The sequence below is a fragment of the Falco cherrug genome, chromosome 5, assembly GCF_023634085.1.
Source record: "Falco cherrug isolate bFalChe1 chromosome 5, bFalChe1.pri, whole genome shotgun sequence".
NCBI classification, from domain to species: Eukaryota; Metazoa; Chordata; class Aves; order Falconiformes; family Falconidae; genus Falco; species Falco cherrug.
The window spans coordinates 38,508,294-38,532,577 of record NC_073701.1 but is presented as its reverse complement, the minus strand read 5'-3'; the positions used below and the strand labels follow the sequence as shown (position 1 = coordinate 38,532,577).

Here is a 24,284-nt window from a genome sequence, read left to right as displayed (position 1 = left end):
CCTTCTTGTATCTTCTCCTTTGCATCCATTAGTGGCCACAGCTGGAGACAGAGTAATGTGTTTGAGGGACCTTTTGTCTGGTTTGGCAGAGACTTCTGCCTTCTTATGCTTTTTTGAATGTTTCTGATTTAAATTAGACATACAGAAGGCAGCAATGAAGCCCTATTTTGTCTGGCCCATAGCAACAGGCTAGATATTTTGCAATGCCTGTGTCAGACTCAGTGACATTGATTTAATGTACATGCCAATCTCAATTTTTCCAAATACTTATGGATGAATATAAAGGCTGTAATATTTAAACACAGCTCTTGCTCATGGGCTCCCACCTGTGCACCAGTGGGTAAGCATGGGTGATAGATTGTCAAAACCAGCTGGGATCATCCTACAGACATCCTGTATAGCTCTGACTTGAAAACATCTCCAGTGGTCCTGAAAAAGAGCTCTGAACTGTCTGAGCCACAGATGTCACACAGTATTGGTTTGAAGACCTACAGGGCACAGATCACGTGGAAAGTTGTTTTGGTACTCAGAAATGAGCAATGTAGTTCTTATCTGAATTTGTCAAACACTAGTTTCCAGTCACCAGATCTGATTTTACTTTTGCTGCTTGGAAGAGACTCATCTCCTATCAGAAATGTGTTCCTACGAAGACATTGCTGGTCTGATCAAATGGCCTTTTGACCATCTCTAGTAAACTAAACAGGAGTTATGGGTCCCTGGTGGAAAGCAATGAAGCCATTTCAGGTTACTGAGTACTGCTCAGCAGCTGAGCTGGAGCAATGTGTTGTGCTTGCGCTCTAAGCTTGCTGCAAGCAGAAAGGATACATGCAAGCATTAGCCACCATGAATTATATCTTACTTGACAATTGAAGCAGCCAAAGAGGTCACCTTCTCTAACCCAGTCAATGAGCAGTAACTTTTAAAGCTGGGGCAACCCCCTTGCTTTGGATGTGTGTCTGAGCCCTGAGCTAATTTACCCCCTCTGTGCACTTTCAGTGCTGCATCACAAAGCTCAAGGGACTGAAGGGGCTCTGGAGACAGATTTCTCATTTTTAAGTAGTGTCAAAGTGAAGACACTTGAAGGGCAGTGAAGAGTTTTTGCACTGTTGTGTAGCTCCCAGCCACAGTTGCAGTTTGAAAGCAAGACAGAAGATTTATACTATTGGGACCACTTGGGACCTCTATTTGGGACTCAGAGAGAAATTCCGGTCAGTCCCCACAGTATGACTTTTCTCAGTCCTTCAAAAGAGGTAATTTAAAGTTTGCTCTGTAATTAAATTATTATAACTAGCAGCAATTTTCTCCTGCTTGCAATTTAGTTCATATTAAATTTATCTTATCATTTTTGTCTGCATGAACTTGGGAATCTTGTTTTTAATTGACTAATTTAGATAGATCAAGAGATAAGGTTCTTCTGGGAGTAGGCACCCAAAGGCTCCAAACTGCTTGTGTTGAATCACCACCCAGGGGCAGGGTAGTGAGGGTAAGGAAATATTCCTTCCTGCAGAGTTTATCAAGAACATCTTGGGATCAGGGTAGCTAATTATTCAGGTTAAACATTGCTTGAAGCAAATTTTATACGTGTAGAAAAACCAAGTGTTAAAAGAATATGAAACCATAGCACTTTTTCAGTCAGGTAGTTTACCAGTTTGCAGTGGGTTGGTTTTTTTTGGGAGCCTGACCTGATACAAAGCCTGTGGAAGTCTGAAGAGATTCCTGGCTTAATTCAAGGAATTAAGTTGTATGCCTTAGTGCCATAGGATATTATTACACTAAAGAGCTTATTAAGATTAAAAATGGGATTAGGCATTACCATGAATGAATGCTAAGAGTTTACATTGCCAGGATAAAGCTGCAAAGCTTTATTCTGCCTTTCAGGGAAATTGCCCCAGATTGGAGCCAAGAAAAAAATTTACATATCATAGTATTAAACACAGTGAAGTGTTCTTGTATCTTGTGTTTTCCAAAGTGGAGAAATCTGGTACTAAAGGTAGGATGTGGGACTAAGATCTCACTGTTTTTTTCCCAGAAGCAGTTCTTACTGATCAGCGAAACAAATATGTCTCATGTACTTCCATGCTCTTTCTTTTGAGCCCTAGATTTTTGCTGGGGTTTTATATTTATTTTTCCAAATTAACTTTTGGTTGCAGTTGCTCCGTTAGACCCTAGAGAATCAGCAAAGGACCCCTGGTGGCGCAGGAAAGAAGCCTGAAAAGGAAAGGAGAAGGAGAGAAGAGGGAGAGGAAGGGAGAGGAGACCTGGGCCAGCTGCTGTCTGTGGGAGAAGATGGAGGAGGGAAAAGGCTTTCCTAATGTGCATTGTCTGGCAGAAAAGGAAGGGAAAAGCATGTGGGAGGGAGGCAGAAATAGGAGGAGAGAGGGGCAGGGAGGATGCTGGAGAGAGGAAGCAGACAGTGCAGCACCAGGGACCACGGATGGGGGCATGCAGATGGTGTGTGGGGATCAGGCCCCCCACGCCTCAGCTCAGCGAAGGGTTGCTGAGGACTGCCACTTACTGCTCGTGTCCTTCCGTAGCGTGTGGCAAGTGGGAGGCTGCTGCTGCTGACTCTGCTATCTGATGGTGAAACAGTCCTGCTGCAGCAGGGTATTGCTTGGGCTGCCCGGCGCTTGCTGAGGGTGAAGGGCAGGTGCAGCCACCTTTCCCAGAGGCTTCTCTAACAGGGCTGAGGTCTGAGCCAATGGTTTTTTTCTTTTTTTTTTTCAACAGAGAAATAATAACTCCTGACATGTAACAGGGAGCAGAGGTGAAAGCTCAGCTCAGACATTTTTCTTCCATCCTATTAATGTGTTTCTATTTCTTCGCTGCTTTGTTTGTGTCTTGTTATCGAAAGCTTACAGATGGCTGCTAAACAGAGCTTCCTGTGTATTTAACTCTGATGTTGTAATGACTGAGAATAAATTTCATGTGAAAAACAAACGTGCTTGCTATATATCACTACTACATAGCTTTAGAGAAAGCAGCAATGGCGATGGTCCAGCGTGACTGCCCTGCCTCCTGCAGGAACTATGCCTGATGCATACCTCATTTTATCTGCAGGGGATTCTTGGATGCTTTCTGCAGTCCAGTCACAAATGTCCTAAGTAACAGAGCCTTCCCACTTCCCATGGGACAAAAGGCCAGCTTTCTCAAGGAAGGCATTTGTTAGGACTTCTTGATAACAATTACTTGAAATGTTGATGTTTTGTTATGTTCCGATAGCTTTTCCATGTTTCATCGTAGCTAATATTTGTCCTCTTTTGATATCTACGCTCTACAGCTACCTCCAGATGGGAATCACAACTCCACCTGGCTGTTTCAGGGGGCTGTACAAGCTGGAGAAAATTCCCTGCTGCCTGTGGAGTCCTTACTCCTCCATTCTTCATTTTCCTATCTGTATGTTTTCTTTCTTTCCCCTCCTCCTTCTACATTAGCTTGAAATGCTTAACAGTTTATGAACCTCTGTCCTCAAAATGCCTAGAACCCAATACAGCTTTCTGGATGGGGTTGCAACAGTGTTAAGTTCCTCTCAGGTTTCTGATAACATAGCTCCTTGTGGTACTATTTCTGTATAGGCAGCTTTAGTCCAAACTGGCTTAATTTGCTGACCGCACTTCATTCCAGTTTAATTGCTGACTTGCTTTCCCTTTGCTCTTGTCTGGGATTGGTGCTTACCAGTATTTCTCCTAGCTTGAGATTTGTGTCTGAAAGGACTGTTCCCTGATGCCTCCATCTGTGTGTTCCTCATCACAACCGTCTATATGTGACCTGTCCACGTACTGACATTTTGAAGATGGTTTGTGCTGCATCTTCACTGTCCCCCACTTGTTAGTGAAGTTCAGTATCCACAGGCTGGAGTAACATACTGGCTTGGAGATCAGAATTATTACTAATTCATTAGTTCTCAGTGATGTACTTACAAAGTGCCTAGCATGGAAAGACTGTGATCCCAGTGAGGGTTTCTGGTAACACTGCAGTTGCTGCAGCCAGATCTAACACTACTTGTTTCCCACGTGGTTGGCCTGCTGTTATTTTTCTTCCTCTACTTTCAGACCTGCCACCAGCTCCCCTGGTGCTGACAGATGCACGCTTACTATGCCTGTGCCAGCAGCTGCTTGGATGATAAGGTGGCTGTCTGGTGTACAGGTTTGAGTTGACTTGTATCCAGTTAGCTTTTGAGAAGAGCAAATAAGCTTGCCTCCTTGTGACTGGAGAAACCAATGTAGGGTTTTGATGTGATGTGAGTTTGTGCTTCAGGTCACCTGTGGGGCAGAAACTTCTGTATGACTGAGGAACTGGCCCTGTTTCCCATCTGTCTATAACCTGCCATCCCCTCCTTCGACTTCTGTAAGCCTGCACAGATCACACTTGCAAGGGTTGTGTTCTAGCCAACCTACACTGGAAGGGGTGTTAACAGACCTGGGATTTCCATCTTTTGCTTCTTTCTGTCCTAACCAGAGGTGGAAAGAAACAAAACACAGGTTATTGAGTTCTCCTAATAACACAAGATAGATTCTCCCACTGATGTTACTCCTGCTTAACTACTCTGTCACCTGTGATTACATGGCCATTGTGGTGGTAGCCTGGAGCACCCCTGGCTCCCATATTTTGATGTGTTTCTCTCCAAGCTCTCTTTCTTCCTGGATGGTTCTGCTGCTTCAGCTGCTGACTCCCAGGTAAAGCAAGGCCTTTTGTAAGGGACCAGATTCAGCTTGCTCAGTGGATGCCCCTTATAGATAGTTTATGCCTTGTATGGATGCTTTTCTTCAGTGCTACAACAGGTTTGGAGCTCCTGCAAGTGCTCCTTGGCCATGTGCCATACCCTGCCTGGTACAGTCCATAGGGCAGAGCCCAGTGTACTGCTTTTGCAGGCAGTTCACAGGCTGTTCTTTTGTTCCGATGCACTTCTCTGGTGCTCACCACTGTTCTGACCAAGCTCTCAGGGTACCAGAAGTCTTCTCCACTCCCAATGTCCCCCCACCCCGGCTAAAGTCATACTCTTCATAGGGTGTCCTGGTTTCAGCGGGGATAGAGTTAATTTTCTTTTTAGTAGCTGGTGCAGTGCTGTGTTTTGGATTTGGTGTGAGAGCAATGTTGATAGCACACTGATGGTTTTAGTTGTTGCTGGGTGATGTTTGTACTAAGTCAAGGACTTTTTAGTTTCTCAGGTCCTGCCAGTGAGAGGGCTGGAGGGGCACAGGACATTGGGAGGGGACACAGCCAGGACAGCTGACCCAAACTAGCCAAAGAGATATTCCATACCATCATGAACATCATAGCATCATGCCCAATATACAAACTGGGCAGGATGGGGGTTGGCTGGAGCCAGCCCGTCACTGCAGGGGGACTGGTTGGGCATTGGTCAGTGGGTGGTGAGCAGCTGTATTGTGCATCACTTGGTTTCTTTTCTCCCTTCCCTTTTTATTTCATTCCTCTCCCCTTGTCCTTTTTCATTGTAACTGTTATTGTTAGTATTATTATTGTTCTTTTATTTTATTTCAATTATTAAATTCTTCTTATCTCAACCCCTGAGTTTTACATTCCTTTCCAATTCTCTTCCTTATCCCCCCGGGGTTGGTGAGTGAGTGGCTGCATGGTACTTAGTTACCAGCTGGGGTTAAACCATGACATAGGGTAATGTGGTTCATCTATTTGTGTCCTATCCCTGGTCTGCCTAGCCATCGGGACAGCCTGGTGTATGTTGCATATGTGCTGATGATTGCTATGCTCAGCTGCTTCATATACAGCCTCAGGAATGTGAGAAGCCCTCAGAAAAATGCCAGAGACAAGAAAAGTGTGTGAAAACGCCTGAAGGCAATGAGCTTTCATAGTGAGGGTGTCCATTTCACCCAGCAGGAGCAACAAGGGCCAAAAATCTCACCGCAGTTATGCTAAACTTCAAGAAGGGGAACCATGTAAAAAATGAGTTGTTAAAGGTAAGCTAAAAGTTGCAAGTGATAGAATTAAGTCCTTATGTGCTCCCAGCACAGAGTCTTCAGCCATCCCACTCATGACAGGTGGATTATAGTTGGTGTGATGAAGCCTGGGAGCTATAAGTGCTCCCTGCGTTGGGCAATCAGGACAACTCTGGAGGTTCAGGAGCTCAACATCAGGGTACTAAGCTGAGACCAGCTTTGACAATTTGAGGAAATTCCAGAGTTGAGCACATTTATAAGCATGTGATAGTATCTTTAATTTTAATTGCATGATCTTCTGTTCTTTTTTTCAAATCTGTCTAGATTCACATCACAATGGTATGGTGATGCTGAAAGAGACTGTTGACTGGAATAACCTGCCCACCCTGAGTGATGCTTAGCAAGTCATTCCTATGAGGCGTTACACAGATGCTCTCAAAATACATCCTCGTTGTTCCTTGGATCTCCAGGCTGAGGCCCTGGATCTCACTGAGTGAAATCAGACTCAGAGAGAGAGAGACTCACTAACGAGTGCTCATAGCTGCAACCACAACCAATGACAGCTGTATTTTGAACACCAGAACATAATGTTAAGTATTATCTTAATCTCTGAAAAATAGGTACTGGAAACCTAAAGGTGATGGATACTCTTGACATTACTTTTTCTAACTCTCAAAATACCATTTATAAAATAGAAAAATGCCCTACGAAACACACAGTGATATTGCCAGAGTACATTTGTTAGTATATACCATATTGATCAATACCACAGGAAAATGTGATACTGGCTTGATACTGAATGAGGCACTCATTTGCAAACTGTTGGAGGATGGGAATCTTGCCCTGAGAATCTTCAGATCTTCTGAAGAATCCAATTTACACTGAAGATTATGGTTTGTTTTTTTTTTAATTGAGCTTCCTGAGGTGATTTAGATATATTAGGGGAGGAAAAGCAAGACAAGTGCTTCTCACTTTTCCCAAGGTTCATTCTTTTCTTGCAGAGATTTAGGTTTATTTAACTTCCTCACTAGAGCCAGAAACTGAGGTCAGTGAGGATGGACTCATCTTTGAGGGCACTCTGTGTTACAGAAATTTCTGGACATCAGCTAAACCCATCTTTAAAGCTGGTGCTATTAAATAGCAGTAACCATGTAAAGATATGTTTCTCTGGCTTGCAAAGTGTTTTTGGGAAGGGATTTATAAAAAGCCACTCCCCAGCTGACTCCTGGCTAACTTATATTTGTATCTCACAGGACAGAGAGCATTCAAAGTCAGAAGACACTCAGTGCTGAGTTGCAAGAATAAAGCTCAAAAGTTGGCAGAAAAGAAAACACTTTCTAAGGCTGAGACCTGCCTGGAGCATACACCAGGAGGCAACTGAATCTGACCAACCTGAAATGCTATAAATGTTTAGAAAGTTCAGCAACAACAAGAAACAAAAGGAGATGAGCATTTGCAGCTCTCTCATGCAGTCATAGCAATAAGAAGGATTTAAGTGGCATTCACATCCCAGTAATCTTGTGCTATAGGATAAAAACATGCTGACACTCAGTTGCATAAAGAATCCCAGAAGACATAACTGGCCAGAAAATTCCAGCCCTAAGGAAATCATATGCACCATACCTGGGAGAATATACCAGTCGTCACTCAGGGAAAAACTACTTCTCAGATGATATCACACTTAGCTGTTATTGCCTATTTAGTTTTCTCTCATGAGGAGTGGTAAGCGGCTTTCAGAGCTTTCCTCAGGAAAGGATTTCAGAATGAAAAGCTAAGTCATCTGCCTTTCTCCAGATACATTTTGTAAGCAAGTCAGACTACATTCCTAGAATTTTAAAACTTTTTTTTAAATTTTTATTACTTTTGACTTGTTTTCATAGTAAAAGAACAAAGAATAACATATTACAATATATATAGACTGAAGTCCTTCAACAAGCTACTTTAACACATTTGTGCTTTCTTGCACCATAGCCGTCTCTCACTTTGAAAAATGGAAGTTTCAGGGGTTATAGCTCATTGGAAAAGACTCAGAACATCAGACAAAATAACTGTGAGGATGTTTTAGGATTCCTAAGTCTCAAAATTCCATACAAGTAAAGGAATGAATGTGATTCTTATTAATGAATAGAAATTATTTTAAAAATAATTAACAAACTGTGTTGACTGAAAGCATCTTCTGATACAGCATATCAGCCAGGCACGAGAGCTGGGGTATGTGTGCATTCCTGTTGGACTCTTCTAGGAAGAAGAATGGAGTACTTCTCTGATGGGGGCTGGGGTTATGGCAATCAGATGTGGAACTACACCAGGACTCTCCCATTTGCTGAAATGCTTCAGTCCCTGGACTACAGAGAAATTTGCTTTTACCCCAGTATTTTCTGACAGAGGATCTCACTATCTTTGAACTGCTTTCCCAAGGCCTGACTTGAAAAGGGAGCAAAAGAACTAATTCAAAGGTTCTCCTCTTGTTCTCCTTCTTAAAAGAGCTTAAAAAAAGGAAAACTCAATCATGATACAGGCAACCAGCTTGCAGAATTCAGAACTGGATGCAGTGGGTCTTTCCCAGGTAGAAGAGGATAGACTGAGAAGGAGGAATAAGGATCACATGCTACAGGATGGTGTAATGTGAGGGAAAGCACAAGAGCATTGGCATAGGAACATTCACATTTAACCACAGGAGGAGAGGGCTAGCATATAAGCTTGAAAAAAAAAATTAAATCAGTCCCCTACAGTAAAAGGTAAATAAAATGTAATTTACATAAGACTTAGGGAAAGAAGAAAAGCCTTAAAAGGTGAGAAAGGTGGGAGAAATTGGTGCTAAGTGGAAAGGACAGACTGCCTCTGCCCAAGGAAACAGCTTTGGGCTGCAATTAGCTAAATCGTACATGACTCCTGCGCTGTGGTTGTGTTGCGGTTCTGAACCGCTCGTTGGTTTACTGCTGTTTCTAATGGTAGGAGTGCTGAATAATAAAAGCTGTACTCTGGACTGCCAACAGCAATTTCCTTTAGCTTTTTGTGCTCAAGCTGTATTTTAAATGAAAACTGCTAGCTTTTATTTCTGGAATAACAGTAGCGGATAACTATAGCACAACCATGGATTTATAGCAATGCTTTATGTGTGGAGATTGATCTTTTAGGCAGGATTTGCTCTCCTCTGCACCACCACTCCTTGCTCCCATGAACACGTTCAGCGTAGGAAAGATAAACTGGGGAGAGGGAGTTCTTATGCAATGAGGCTCATCAAACTGAAGGCAATGATTAGAAATACCACCTGCTTTTATGTATATAATGTAGCTACAACAAAGCTTGTTTACTTCCTCCAAACAAAACAAACCCCCTTCCTTAATGCCAGGGCATCAGAGAATGTCGGTGCCTTCCCCAAGCATTTAAGTGGTTATGAGTGCCTCACCACTCACCAGCACTCAGACTGCCAGAGACCAGGAGATACAAATCGATACGGTTAAGTGGATTAGCTCTGTGCTTGCCTGCATATGCATCACAACCTCCCCCTGCCTCTCCACCTGCTCTGCTGTTATCACTCTCTGGGGAGCCACCATTTGCCTGCTTGTCCAGACAAGCTCCAGAGCTTGAAGTTGCCAGAGGATGAAGAGAGAAAAACCTTCCTGCTGATGGGGGTGTGTGTGTGAAGGGGGGCTTGCCCCATGCTAAATACAGGGAAGAAAGAGCAACTAATGCAATACTGTCTTCTGCTAAAAGAGGCAGGACTACTGGCACTGTCTGGTAACGGATGGTAATGATTGTCTGCCTAACTGGCAGCAAACATGTCCTGGGGAGCAAATGCCTCATGTAAGTATGTATGGGCACAGGGACGGTGTTACACAGGGGTGTCCCATCAAAGCAGAGGGAACCGTGTTATTTGGAGTGCTGCTTCTTTGGAACTCCATCAACAAAGGAATGAGTAGTAGGATTGATTTGTTTAGCTATTGATCTCAGACATACACATTTTTTTTAACATTATTAGAATAGGCAGAGTCTCATGGCTCATAGCTTGTAGGCAGTACAGCAGAGACAACGTTTGCAAGCCCTTTTCCTCATTTAGCTGATGAGGTCAATCTTAGCAGCAGATTCCTTCTGGTGAACCCTGGGGAAGGGCCTCTTATGGAAAAATAGCCTGATGTCTGGACTGGTGACTAATGCTGTTCCCTACAGATATACTCAGCAAATAATTGGTGGCCCAGATAATGTGGGGACATACTCATGGAAATCCTATACAGAAAACTGTCAGGGAAGGAAGGAAGAAAAAGAATGGGCTTGATATAATGAGGTCTGGACATACATGCACACAGTATCTCAGCTAATCAGAAGGAAAGTTCAAATACAGCCTCCCTGTATCTCCATAAACATGAGGATCTATGACAGTGGGAAGAGACAGAATATGGTGCAGGGAGGCATTAAGACATTTTTCAGTAGTTTCATCACAGGGAGCATGAGGTCTGCTCAGGGACCTGCATAACTTCTTTGCCAAATTAATCTGCACAGGACTTTGTCATAACTAGCTCTTACAAAACCACGCTGCCCATGAGCAAGTGGATGTAAGGGCCAAAAATAAGTGTCAAAGGTGATGAAGACCATGCTGGGATCTGTGGAGTCACCAGGTGACACCAGTAGAGATGCTGGGGCCTTAGATGATTCCAAACTGGGCCAGCTCATGCAGTTCCAGATGGCTGAAAGCTTCCCATGGGCAAATCACTGTGATATCTGCAGAAGAGAGAAAATGACAAATGGGTTCTGGTCACCGCACTTCTTGGATTTTTTTCTTCTTGGATTTCTTTTGTATTAATGGAAAGGATGATTTACTAAGGAAACATTAAGGAGAATGAGACTCCACTTGAAGGTTAAATGAGCAGATGAGCTCTTCAAATCTTGTACTAACTACGAGACCAAACCAGATCAGTGTATTTTCTCCTGTGCCACCTTTCTCTGTGAGCAAAAGCAAACCTGCATTTCTATAGTCTCTTCAGTGACAGTGTAGACTGGTGTAAAAATTCATTCTAGTTATGTGATTTCTCCTATTCTTATAAACTACCTGTAGCCAAACTCCTTGAAGAAACATGCAATCTTAAATCAGATGCTAAATAATTTGGTCTGCAACATTCAGGATCTGTAACTCTTTGATAGCTGCAATTGTTATTGATACCTAAGAAGTTCTGACTGGCTACAGTTCATCCAGTGTGTGTTTCTCAATCTCAGATGGGTGCATAAAATTCTTAAAATTAGGATTCTGGTGATAACACAAATACTTAACCGGCTGGGATTTGGTTCCTGTGATTTTTGGTATTAATAGCTTAGCATTTGGCATTTCTTTGAGAACCTCATTCTGCTGAAATTCTTAGCCAGAGTATTAGCACAAAACAAATAAGCACATTTGCAGCCAAATGAAAGTATTCAGAAATCGAAGCATGCCTAAATAGCCTTTCTCACTTGTAGGATATGTAAGCATAAGCATGACCATGGCAGCTTGCGGAGGGAGTACTAGCCTTCTCTGGTGACCCTGAGAGCTGCAGAGAGGCCAGGGAGACAGAGGGTCCACCCTAGAGTCCTCTCCCATGCTGAAGCATGACTGCACTTACGTTAAATCAGAGCATGACAAGAACATCCCCAGGGCTTACCTGTGCCCAGTCCCTCCATGCCTGGGATGTCATCTCCAAACCTAGGGGAGAAAAGAGCAGGTGGGGGGTGAGTCTGGGCCAGCAGCAGCCAGGAAAGGGGAGCTGCCCTGCACCCCCAGCCAGGGAAGAACTGCCGGCAGGCAGCTGATGAAGGGAAACAGTTCCAGGTGGGAGAGCTGATGGCACCAAGGGGCAGGGAGAAGCCTTCTGGCTCCTTGCCCCAGGGAAGACAGTACTGCAGAAGCCCAGCTTAGCAATGGGGACCCACCCAAGTATCATGGTTTCTTATTTTTCCAAAATGCCCTTACCCTCTTACTCCTTTTTTAGGGGGCTTGCTCTTGAACTGCCTTGTCTGTCTCTGCTTGAACTTGGGAGGCCCCTTGCGAGGTGTAGTGGGACCAGTTGGAGCATCTCCAGTGTTGAGGGTGGTGGCTGGGTTCTCACTCATCGCTGGGCTGCTGTGTGTGGCAGGCGCACACCTCTCTCAGATCCCTCTGTCTGCAAGATAACAGCAAGGACTGACACAACACTCTGCTTATCATTTCTAGGTGTCAGTAGTCTGGTGCCAGAATTACAGAAAATATAATTGTGACAAGATTAGAGATAAAGATATTAGACATAAAGAAATACTGTAATGTACACAAAGTAAGCAGGATAGTGCTGCCTTTCATCTGGCATGCTAGAATTCAGATGAGAAACAAAGGACACTTGAGCTAATGATAAAAAGACACTTAAGTCCATAGTGTAGTGACTTCTAGACTCATGGAAAGTCACATCTTCTTTTGTCTCAGACATAGCTAGACTCTTGGAGACAGGTTGCTACAGCAGCTTGCCCTGTAGTTTGTGTAAAATAGGAAGGTTAATGACAATGCTGTTTGTTTTCTAGTTAGCCTTAGAACAGCAGTACTGAAATTTTTACTTATTGGTTCAGGACATGACTACTAGGTCCCACAAAGACACACTTACGGCTTAGAGAAATAGTCTATCCTTGGGAATCATGATATACTTCACCTGTTCTTATATTTGGGCCTAAGCATTACCTTTTGGACACTGATTTGATGCTGAGATAGATGGGCACTTAGTCTGGGTGGAGCTGCAATTAAGGCCTCATGTCAGTACCCAACATGTGAAATGGCACAGGATCTTTGAAAGATTATAAAGAAGGCTAAGGCAAAGCATTGGAGACTCTCTTTTACGCAGAAGTTAATTTCTCAGGATTTAGGAGAGTAAAGCCTGTAACTTTCCCCAGGATGTGTCCATTTTGGTATTTTTAAGCATTATATTACATGTGCTGACCTCTTCTGCACCACACTGCACATGAGCCGAACTCCATTTCACAGGGGCTAAATAGTTATCAGGGAGCAATTCTTGTGAGGGAGACATCTCTCCTGCCCCAGAGGGCAGAACTGCTGCACCCAGAGCCCTTTGTTTCCTTCCCAGAAGGACAGCAGGAACTCTCACTGGTGACCAAGTGGGAGCTTCCAGCCCTCCATCAAATTTTGTGCTAATTAGTATGCTCAAATGGTCTGAGCAAGTGCATTTATGGATAAAAATAAATGCCATTTTTTCTCTCCTTCCTAAAGTCACATTCTTTCCCATGACCATTACGTAACTCCTATCTCCAGGTGTTTGTCCCTGTGCAGCCAAGCTGATGGAATCGTGGATGGAATTAACTTCAGGATTTTGTACCAAAGGCTAATCCCATTAGGTCACCATAGCACTCTGGCCTAATCCCCAACATCACCTGCAGTGACACTCTGGATTTTTAATCTCAGAACTATAAATGCCATCAAAGATGTTGATTTTTTTTTTCTTAGTCTGAAGACAGTTCATGTCTTTGTCCTAAAATAGCCGGACTGCCAGAAAGCAAAGCCTGAGATGCAAGGAGAAAGACCATCCAAGCAATCCTCCTGTGTCACTTCCGTATCAGTGCAGGGCAAAGAGCTGTGTTTCTGTATTTTGTGGCAATCTGGGAGTACTTCACCCCTGACATCTTTCCATCTGTGCTGGCAGTAGGACGAATCCTAATGATAGCACCTAGAGGCATGCTAGTTCTCCTGTTGCTTGTGGTTGGGGTCCTGTCTCAGATGTAACATCCCGAGCAGGAGACTGGATGGGTTCCAGCAGCCCCAAATGGAGCAGCAGATGGTTGTGTCTGCAGCTGAAGTACGCACAGATGCTATTCCCCCGCCTGTAACACAACGCTTCGTAAGTACATACTGTGCCTACAAACCCAGGGATCAGCTCAAATTGTAGAAGTTACTTATTTGGCTGCCATCTCTGCAGCACCTGAACAACCGCCCGGTATTTACAGCTTTATCCTCACAGCATGACTGCATGACAGGCAAACACTGTCACCTTCACCTTTTACAGAACGGAAATGGAGTGCAGTGATCAGTATGACCTTGATTGCACTGCTGGGAGGAGTGACACAATCTTTTGACTTGCAGTTTTTTAAGCCCAAACTGAGAAGGGAAGGCAGTTTGGCACCAAAGCAAAGAGAGAATTTGGTGCCTCGCTATTACTCAAGACCAGTGAGGAATTCAGATGGTACTGCCCTACAACCAAATGCTTTGCATCAGAAAACTGCTCCATGGCACGTCTGCTAATGCCCTGAAGTACAGTCAGTTCTCTGCCTCAGGTACAGTTCTTATTGGTGTCCGTCTCAGTGCTGGATACCCCTTCACAGAGGGGAGATCTCTCCACATGAGAGACACACATCCACTTGTTCATCTGACATGCCAAGATACTTGGGACCCTTCTCAAAGGCTACTCCCAGAAGTACAACAGAAAAAACAAACCACCTAACAGATTTCCAACCCTTTGGACTGGCATCCAAAACTTCTCAGACGCATTTGAGCTCCATCTCCTAGTGAGTTCCTTCCCTGCTTCACCAACCCCTGCTGTCTGCCAGCATGGTACCTTAACCACAAAAACCTCTTTGAGGATCAACTCCACTTATGGAGTGGACTTGAGTCCATGCCTTGCCCCTGGCCTTCACTCAATAGAGAAACAGATAAAGGGAAGACTCAGTCCTTGGAGTTTCCTTTTCCCCCAGTCTGAAGTAGTTGTATCCACCTACCAGCTACTCAATAACTCTGGATTTGGTAGGAAAAAAGATCTGCCCAAATCACACTTCATCCTGTCTCTCACCTGCATGAATTCAAGCAAGAGTACTCAGTGAAACCAGAAGGGACAATTCTAACTTCTTCCTTGCTAACCTCACTCTACTTATTCTCTCCACTCATCACCAAAAGAAATGGCAGAAGATGGCAAGCAACCTTAATGTCCCATAACAGCCTCTGTCTTGCAGCAGGAATCAAGCTGCCCTCCCACCATTGAGCTGGTGGGACTTACTTGCCATCACAGGCAGGCAAAGATGTCTCCATTCATGCTGGAGAGGGCCCTTCCCCCACAGCACGGGACCTACCTCAGTTCCCACACCTCAGGAACCAGCTGCCCCTGCACACAGACAGACACGGGTGGGCAGGCACCCCAGGATCACAGACATGAAAGAAATGCCCACATCAGCTTCCCAGAAGAATTTCCCAGCCTTTCACCTCCCTGTACCTGGGTACTTGGATAGTCCTTGATACCACAGCAGACGGCTTGACAAATGTTTGACGAGACTGAGGCTCCTCTAGATCTCTGTAAATGCTATGCTGCCTCCTCCCAGTGCTTCCCGGGCTGCTAGAGCTCTTCTGCTGTGCCAGCACTGGGATGCAGCTCCCGAGTGAGAGCTGATGGCTGTGGGTGCAAAGACTGCTGAGGAACAAGATCTTCTTCCATGCACTTCCTCTGCTCCCTTCTCTGACAAGGCATTACTTAATTGCCCCTGACAGACTTTCTGTTCAGTCCAGGGTTTAATCCCCTGGGTAAGAGCTTTGCTTGTGTCCAAATGCTAATTATACTTAATACACATTAATGTGCTTATCTCAGTTGCGTCAAATATCCCACGTCTGGGTTGCTGGCCAGGTTAATAATCCTTCTTTCAGGTTTTTTTTTTAACTTAAAGGGGCTTGAATACTACTGACAAATGCTGACTCTTTAATCTGCCCTCTCCTTAATCTCTGATTCTCTGTGGAAAATTTCCCTGACAGATAATGCAGACGCCTCACTTGACCTTCTTCAGACAGATTCAGTACAGGAACCCATCTTCCCATCTGAAACCTTCAAAAATACAGACTCCTTCATGTGCACTTGTCTTCCTGGTGCCTCAGGAGTGTCAGACGCAGAACCCCTATGAGCCATGGCCTCCATGCAGGGATACACTGGGTGTAGGCAGCAACCAGGAGGAAATACCCTTGTTTTCATGTTCCTTTTGATGGGTTTCTTGCATGCTCAGCTCTCAACTTCATCAGAGCCACTGGCATCATCCTTGCAGCCAGGCTTTCATCAGGGAATATTGTATCCAGTGTAAGATGCCTTTGAGGAGTCTCTCAGCTCCAGACTCAGTTGCTTGAGCTGGCTAATCATAGCAATGGAAAAAGTCCATATAGGTTCAGCCCTTTCTGTTCCTGTGTTTTACACAGGATCTCAGAACCTTCACACTAGCAGCAGTTTTAAGACAAAGGACAGATGAAAGAGAATGCACTCTAAAAGACAGAAACTCATTTCAAGTAGAACTATATTCCCACAACTACTTCCCAAATGGGGATCATTGGAAAGATTATCCCAGCTGAAAGAAGGGATTCAGTAACAGTGGAGGTACAGCATCACACGGTAGAAACTCCCCACTGATGTGCCCTGCATGTATGGCTGGGCACTGGGGCAGGAAACATCAGCTGCCTGTCCTGACTGCTCCTCTGGAGCCCTCCCAGTGCTGCTCACATGTGGGCTCAGCCGGCCAAGGACACAAGGCAAGGGGGACCCAGGGAGTCCTGACCAAGGGGTGCCCAGCATGAAAAACCAAGCAGCCCCGTGGAGGGCAGAGCTGCTCACACAGGGAGCTCTGAGACAAACCACGGCTGCAGCACTTAGCCTGACGTTAGAGGAAACAGAAAATGACCACCCAAGAACCACAACTCCCTCTCTTAGCTACTGGGTCTGTTGACACTTCCAGGCACAAAAATCCCAATGTTTCCCCCATGGGGTTTTATCAGGACTTTTACCTCCTCTGGGTTTTGTATCCAGTTCCTTCACCAGCACCCACACCTCGCCCTGTCCCCCCGCCATCCTTTGCTATTGCTTTGATATTCTGGGAAACACTTACAGTGCCAAGAGGTCCTCTTGCAAATCATTTAACTCCTGTCCTCCAGCTTGTGTAGAAAGAGTCTCGAGGTGTTCTTTCTCCTCCAGATATACCCTGCCACCAGGTGACATCAGGGCGCCAATCGTGGGCGGGCCCCCGCATGGTGGTGGTGGGGGGGGGAGGGGATGCGTGGGAGCGCTGTGACCCCAGCACCCATCTGGCACAGCTCCAGCAAAGTCTGAAGGAGCAGCAGAGCCTTGATGTGCTCCTGAGGGGCAATGTGCCCCTATCTGCAAGAACAGGTTGTGACTTCTCTGGACCTCCTTGGGGGAGATCTCTGGAGAAGCAAAGTGGAATAAGGAAATCATCTGCCCTTTGAGTGATGCTGCTGCTTGTGAACACACACGCACATGCCTGCACATGCAGGGAAGGGAGGAGTTGGTCCTAATCACCCCAGATCCCTCCCCTGTGCTGGTGAAAGCATAAGGAGGCTTCCCGCAAACTTCTCAGCAGTGCCGCAGGGATCATGATGCACCTTACAGAGCGGTGCATGTGGCCAGACCGGTGCCAAGAGGCCTAAGTCCTCCCAGGGGAGTCAGGGAATGCTGCTGAGATGCTGCACAGGGCCCTGGCAAATATTTAACTGCATCCAGCAAATGGGATGTCAGGCGAAGAAGGGGGAACCTTTGTGTCGCACACAGATGGCCAGTCAGGAGGGTGGCCTGTCACCTCTGAGACCCAAGGCATGGGGCTGAGGGTAACAGCTGGGTCACATCTGGGTACTGATAACATTGCTACTGTGAGGGGCTGTCTGAGAAAGGGAAGAGCTGGTGCCTCAGCGCAAACTCCAACCCAGCAAAACTCCACGCATAGTAATACACGCTGTTTTATCAGGCGCTTTGTGTCTCCAGTGTGTTTTAATAGTGTGTTGTGACTGCCCAGGATATTAACATCAGAGAGACAGAAAAAGTGGGCAGCGTCACAGGATGAAAAGAGGTGGTCCAGGGCCCTGCTAGAAGGTACTGGAAGATTGTCCTTGTCCTTGTCTGCAGCAGCACTTCAGTCATGGACTGTAGCTCTCTGGCTTGAGGCATCACTACAGGCTTAAAAATTCTCTGGAGTCTGTTGGGTCTGGTGAAGCAACGCTCACTTACCCTTTGTTGAGCATCCAGCTCACAGCATGAGATCAGGGCTGGGAGGGCCAAAAGTGGTCCCAAAGAATGCAGCTGTGCTAGTTGCACTGAGGCAGCTCAGGGGCAGAATGAAACCAAGGTGTGGGTTTGTGCAGTGGCTTCATATTTGGGTGAGGCTGAAGGAGGGGATTTTGGAGCAGCCATGCCAGGGGTGTGACTGCATGTGACTGAGAAAGGGCAGGCTATCTGACATGACAGACCCTGGCAGTGGGGACCAGTTCAGCATTGCTTTGGTGTTGAGCAAGAGCCCCACAGTGGAGGCCTCTGGCCTTTTGTATGGGTGTGGTTAGATGAGATAAATCCTTCATTGAGACTCTTAGCTTGCATTTAAAAAATCAGTAAGGTCCTAGCCCTTAAGCGAGCACAGAGAAGCTGGGAAGTAAATCCTAGATGCAACCGAGGGGCTTTCAGTCTAGCAGAGAAGAAGCAAACACACTTAGCATTCCTGTGTGTTTGAGGATGATCACATGGCTTTCGGAGGCTTGTGCGATAATTTCTGGGCACAGGAAAGAGAAGGGGGGCAGCATCATGTTGGCATTGTCTCTTTCCTGTGACGACTAGAGCTTGTATACAAATGTGTGGAGATTGATTGCGCTCAGCAGCTCCTGACAGCAGAAGTGATTACTGTGGGCAGGGACCTGCTTGTGTGGATATAAAGAGGTGCAGCCTGCTGGCAGCAGACTCCACTCCCATCCCCGCTGCTCATTCTCATGCCTCCATCTGCTGCACGCAGGTTTCCGGGGGCTCCCCCTCCCCTTCTGCCTTCTTCTATGTAGGTAGAGTTGCTGGGGAAATCGGCTCTACAGCCCCCTACTCCTCTTTTCTGAACCTTAAAAATTTACATATCTTCAGGCTGCTTGTTTTCAGAACACCCCCATTGTTTTTCTGTTTTCCTAATGAAATCTGGCTCATTTCTCTTTAACAACAGTGGACATGTGGGGGAAAAAATTACTGTGGTGTCACATGAAGCTACTTTTTGGCCACTGACAAAATGTGGCAGAAAATCTCTAAAGGGCCCCACTCATGGTTTCTTATCTCCCGTGATTATCAGACCATTCACCCCTCTCCTCCTCTCTCCCTTTCCAGCAGAAAGTGGGTGGCATTCGCTTTACAGGGATGCAGGTGCGCAGCTCCTTTGCAGAGCAACAGGCACCAGCTTTGTGTCGGTGCCCAGCTGCCACCCCAGATGGTTGACGAGTTCTGCCCAGGGACCAAGTACCTGATCCCTGTCCCTCCCTGCTCCTGCCCATGCTCTTCCTCCCCTCATCCCAGGAAAGCCAGTCCCAGCCTTTCAGGCCACATCAGTTGCCACCTGATCCAGACCAGAACTGCACCAGAAGCCATGCTTCTGTCCAAGTGGTAGCAGGAGTCCCTGTGGCCCCAAAGGAAAACCCATTAGCTTCGTTACCTCTGGCCGGATTATTCCCTATTCCAAGGAATCATTTAAAAACATCTCCAAGGTTTCTGATCCTATTTATGAGCTGGTGTAGCCATGGTAACTGTAGTCATACCAGAAATAGCAGTTCACTTGAATGACAAAGAAAACACAAGTTTACAAGACAGTGACTTTTCCAGGGGCTGGCTGAGCTCATGGGACTGTGGGAGGAAATCCCAGCTGAGGCGCAGGCTTGGGGATGCAGAAGATGAGGGCTGTGGCTGGCATGGGCCACAATAACTCTTTTGAAACATATCTCTACAAGCTTGTGCCAGGTGCTTGGAAGAATTTGTACCTTATTGATAAAGCATTATCACTTGCCACACGTATACCTGACTGGAAACAAGCAGGGAATTTCCCAGGCATCTCCAGTTAAATCTCAATTTCCTTCCTGCAGACAGACAGCCTACCAAGTGCCTCTGAATCCCTGGCAAGAGAAGGACAGTGGTAGGACCTGGATTTGGAATGAGATTGTCTATTGGTCTTGTAGAAGGTCAGCAAGGTTGTCATGTCAACAGCATTTTGGTGAGAAACTCACTGTACCAAGGTGCCTGCAAAAGAAGATTCTTATACTGTAACCCTCCTTCCCCAATGCCCATCACATTCCCAAGCTCTCTGTCGTTTGTGCTAGTGAAAAAAGAGAAGCAGATACAGAGGATTGGGCTTTGCCTGGCACAGATATTTAGCTGTTTGAATACATGCAAATCAGACCATTAAAGATGCAGAGAAGGCATCCTTGTGGAGAGTTCTATTGCTTTTCCTTCAGGAAAACATGCACTGCTATTCTGCTGTCAGGATTAAGCATCTGTAACAGCCTGCAATAAAGCGGGTGTGCTGACTTTGGGAATCTGTGCCTGCTGCTGGATACAACAGTTATGTTGAGTGTCCCTGAGCTCAGCCTGCAAAAAGCCTGGTCTCAATTCTCTTTTCCACTCATGCCCTGGAAGCTGCTCTGGTAATGGGGCAGAGATTAAAGAGGCTGAGGTCTGTTTTTCCACTGCCAGGGCTCTAGAGAGAGATTTTCCTGGTCAGTCTGGAGAAAAGGGTCCTTTGAGGAAATAATAAATCAAGCTGTAAGGTTTAGTTGAACTATCAGCAATGGCCCCGTCTGTGTTAGAAACTAGGTGGCACTGGGGACATGACTAAGTCCACAAGCCAAATGGCCATTGCCAAAGCTTCTTCAGGAAAAATGAAGTCCTTTTTTTATCACTCAGTCAAGGGTACTTGATTTGTGCATGTCACAACATCATTACAGGCCCCAGGCTTTTAGGCACACACACTCTTTAGAACATTCTGGGTCTTTTTATAGCAGATGATATAAAACCCATGTAGCCTGTTATACACTTCGTTAGTTACCACAGAGTTACATTTTCTTCTGAGTAGTGAGTCTGTCCTTTCTTGGAATGGATAACCAAGCCTTACCGCCTTCATACTCAGAAGACTTCTACTTTGGTATGATTTTATTAACTTACATGAACTTTTCCCTTATTGGCATAAATAAAAGGAAAACCAGAATGAATTCTCTCTTTTATTAGATAGCACTTTTCACCCACAGGTCTCAAAACACAGACCTAAATTTTCATCATCCCTATTTGTAAATATGGAAGCTCATGGACAGAAAGTTCATAGACCTGCAGATGAGACCCAGCCATCCAGACATCTGCTGTGGGGACTGATGTGCTTGGCCATGCAGCACAAAAGGCTCAGTACTTTATAACTGCTTTGCGATTCATCGTTTAAGAGCACACCCCTGCTCATTGCAGAGTTCTCCCATGAGAAAGCAGTAATATTAGTGAGCGTCTTTTCCATGCACTAACTTTGCTTAAATCTGCATCCAGGCTGTTGGTACTGCTGCAACGGGATTCAGTTTGTTAGATCATTTAAAAAAGCTTCCTTTCTTTCCTGTTTTCACTCTGCCCACCATTAAAATATCTTTTTTTCTTTCATGAGATTATTTTTCTCCTGAACGACATTTACAGAACAAGCTCAACATTAATATACTGAACCATAACCTAACATTTTTCCCTTTTTTGATCACACCCAGGTAGTTAATCTTGTAATCTGTAACTGCTAGAAAGCAGAGCATGTGGTTGCTCTTAAAAATGTGCCTGAATAACACAGTTTTCACAGTATTGTCTCAAGGGTCTTCCTTAGATTTTTCTTTTTGCATAAGTGATTCCTTCTGTATGAATTACATGCTGTATACCTGTGAACAGTAATTAAATAATCCATTAGCACTCACTAAAATGATTACACATTGAACTAAACAGAGAAGTAATACTGCCTTGTTTAAAAAAAAAAAAAAAGGTACTCCAGAAGTGTCTTTTTGTTTAAAAGGATATCAGATGGTTCCAGAGCTTTACTCAGTTTAAAACAGAGAAACAAATTATTCAGTGTCACTGGGCTAAGAAGAAGAAACTGTACACAAGTCAGCTCCAGATGTCTTCTCTCCTGACAGCTCCTTTTTTCATCTTTTTTCTGAAGGGTCAATTCTTTCTCCTTGGCAACCAACAGCTCAATAAAGAAAGGCTCTCCTAAAACATTTTGGTAAAATGTTTCTTTCTTCTTAAGGGGGCACATCTCTTCCTATGGCTTTCACACCATGCTACAGACATACTCTTCTTTCCTCCTCCTACCAGATAAAAGCACTGCTGTGCAGTCTCATTCAGTTCAGCACTTTGCCACCATTACGATTTTTTTCATGTAACAGCTGAGGCTTTGAAACAGAAATGATTGCTTCTGGGGAGCATCTCACACTCTCCTTGGGAACATTCAGCTAATGGGCAGAGGAGGCAGCATTTCCTGATCCATTATCTGGTCTCTTGGGTAGCTGCTTACCTCCCAGACACACATATGCTAAATTCTCTAGCTGCCATGCGATAGCAGATCCCTGGTGGAAATAATTGTCGAAGGGAAGGGGAAAATCCAGGGAATGAAAATGTGAATCAATTGTTTTTTTTAAAAAAAACTCTCCTTTTATTGCTCAGGTGTATTACTATGTACTAAGCCTTCTGTCCTCCCAACAGGATCTTGCAAATGCGTGGGGTTTAATGCTTTAAAGATTTTTTTTTTATGGCTTTTCACTGGCAAATTCCAACCTTTATTTTAATTTAGGTTCTCTACACTCTAGCTTTCCACTAAAGGTACACTGTGGAGGTACACAGTGGAGGTGCAAAAATAAAATGAATTTTTCCCTCTTACTGAGAGGCCCCTAAGGATATTTCTGTGCCAAGAACCTGGAACTGCAGCCTGCTTCTTGATTCAGTCAAGCATCATAAACACATCACAGACTAAGTGAACTGTTTAGTAGCCGTCATTGCATGCTGGGCATGCACATGTTGCACAAAGCATGTTCTGACACTTTCATATACACAGAAAACTATTGTTGGGGTCCACAGCTTTGAGGGACGTACTTTGACTGTAATAGTGAAAGTTATTTCTAGAGAAAAATGAAAATAAAGGAAGAGAGAGAGAAAAAAGGGAAACTTTCCCCAGTGGCCTGCTGGGAAGGGCAATGATGGGGTCCCATAAAAGCATCCTTGTCAGAGGGCTCTCTCCAGTGCAGCAGGTGATCACAACAAAAATTATAAGGATGATACTTTCTTGCTGTGCTTTCCCTTAGCATTATATATTTTTCATCAGGACCCACTTAAACTCCCTATTGGTTATTTCTGGTTATGATTCTATTAGCTCTGGGAGGAGAATGCTCATCATGTGCAAATGTTGCACATTCATTGATGGTTAAGCTTCTGTGAATATATATTATTGGATATTTACTGAGAATTTAAATAGCTGTTAGCCACTTTGTTGAGCATCGCATTTGTTTTTCTCTTTTATATACTAAAGTCTACAAAAGAAGAGATAATGACGGTGCTGGGTGGGGGGTGGGGGGCAATTCTCACACCGGTGCTTTCTGTGAGAATCCGCCACGATAATGCTGTTGGGGTTTGCAGAGGCAGGGCTGTGAGAGCAATAATGTGGGAACAGCACAAGTGCAATAAAGGAACAACGTTGCCACAGAGATGCTGATGATTACTGCCTCATGGCTTCAGAGAGAGGTTATGTAGCCGCAAGCAACATGTCCTGAGCACTGCTAAGGCTAAAGCAGCAAGGCACATAAGGCACCTAAGAGCTAGTGGGAGACTGGACACAGCCTGATGCAAAGCCTGGAATTCCAGTATAAAAACAAGGTCTGTGTTGAGAGGAGTGTTTAGCACAGGCAAGGCAGGGTGCAGCGGTCAAGGGAGATTTTCTAAGGCCAGCAAAGAAGGAGAGGATGGCACAGCTCTTCTCCCGATTTAGTCCCAGCTTCAGCTCTGCTTGCAGGAAAGTCACAATGCACGGAGGAGAGCTTGGGTAAATACCTCCTAACACCCTGCCTGGTGATCAGCTTAGGACTGAGATTTGATTACACTTGCTGAGATCCGACCTTACATAACCACCTGTTTTCTGAGAGGTCCTAAAATAATCCAGTCCTCTTTCAAATCCAGCTCCAGTGAGTGACTTCTCCAGGACACCACCCTCTGCAAGATGCTGGCTCCTGCCACGACATTAACTGAGGGATCGAGAGCAAAAGCTGCTTTCCTCCATGCCAGGCTCTGGAGTGCAGGGGATGCAGGGAAGACACCCCTGCTCCCCAGTGGCAGGGACGTTCTTCCTCTCACTTTCCCCCTTCCACCCACTTAGCTCTCCCTCTCCTTTACCGGGCTGCTCTGTCCATCCTCAGCCTTTCCCAGGCTAGCCTCTGGGGGAAACTGGCTCTCTTCTGCCCCTACTCTCTCATCCCCAACCAAATCCTTTTCCTTTCCCTGACTTGCTGTTCTCCTTGCTGCCCCAGGGAAGTAGAGTCACCCGGAAGTGACATGCCAAGTCTTTGCCCACCTTCAGGCTGGAGACGGGGCTTATGGCGTTATCACATTAGCC

The 24,284-nt window shown here is 45.2% G+C and overlaps 1 protein-coding gene across 2 annotated transcripts; it reads right to left on the bottom strand.

The window, feature by feature from the left end:
• Nucleotides 1-7,738: 7,738 nt before the first annotated feature.
• Nucleotides 7,739-16,899, bottom strand: PDE6H (phosphodiesterase 6H). 2 transcript variants are annotated; one of them, XM_005441323.3, is made up of 4 exons: nucleotides 16,755-16,899; nucleotides 11,851-12,040; nucleotides 11,543-11,583; nucleotides 7,739-10,631 (listed from the first exon to the last, which is right to left on the bottom strand). In XM_005441323.3, exons 2-4 carry the CDS (start codon nucleotides 11,988-11,990, stop codon nucleotides 10,555-10,557), a joined length of 258 nt encoding a protein of 85 aa, XP_005441380.1. In that variant the 5' UTR covers nucleotides 11,991-12,040; nucleotides 16,755-16,899; the 3' UTR covers nucleotides 7,739-10,554. The 2 variants fall into 2 exon arrangements, with proteins under 2 accessions (XP_005441380.1, XP_005441379.1); XM_005441322.3 differs by lacking the exon at nucleotides 16,755-16,899 and adding an exon at nucleotides 15,113-15,357.
• Nucleotides 16,900-24,284: the final 7,385 nt, after the last annotated feature.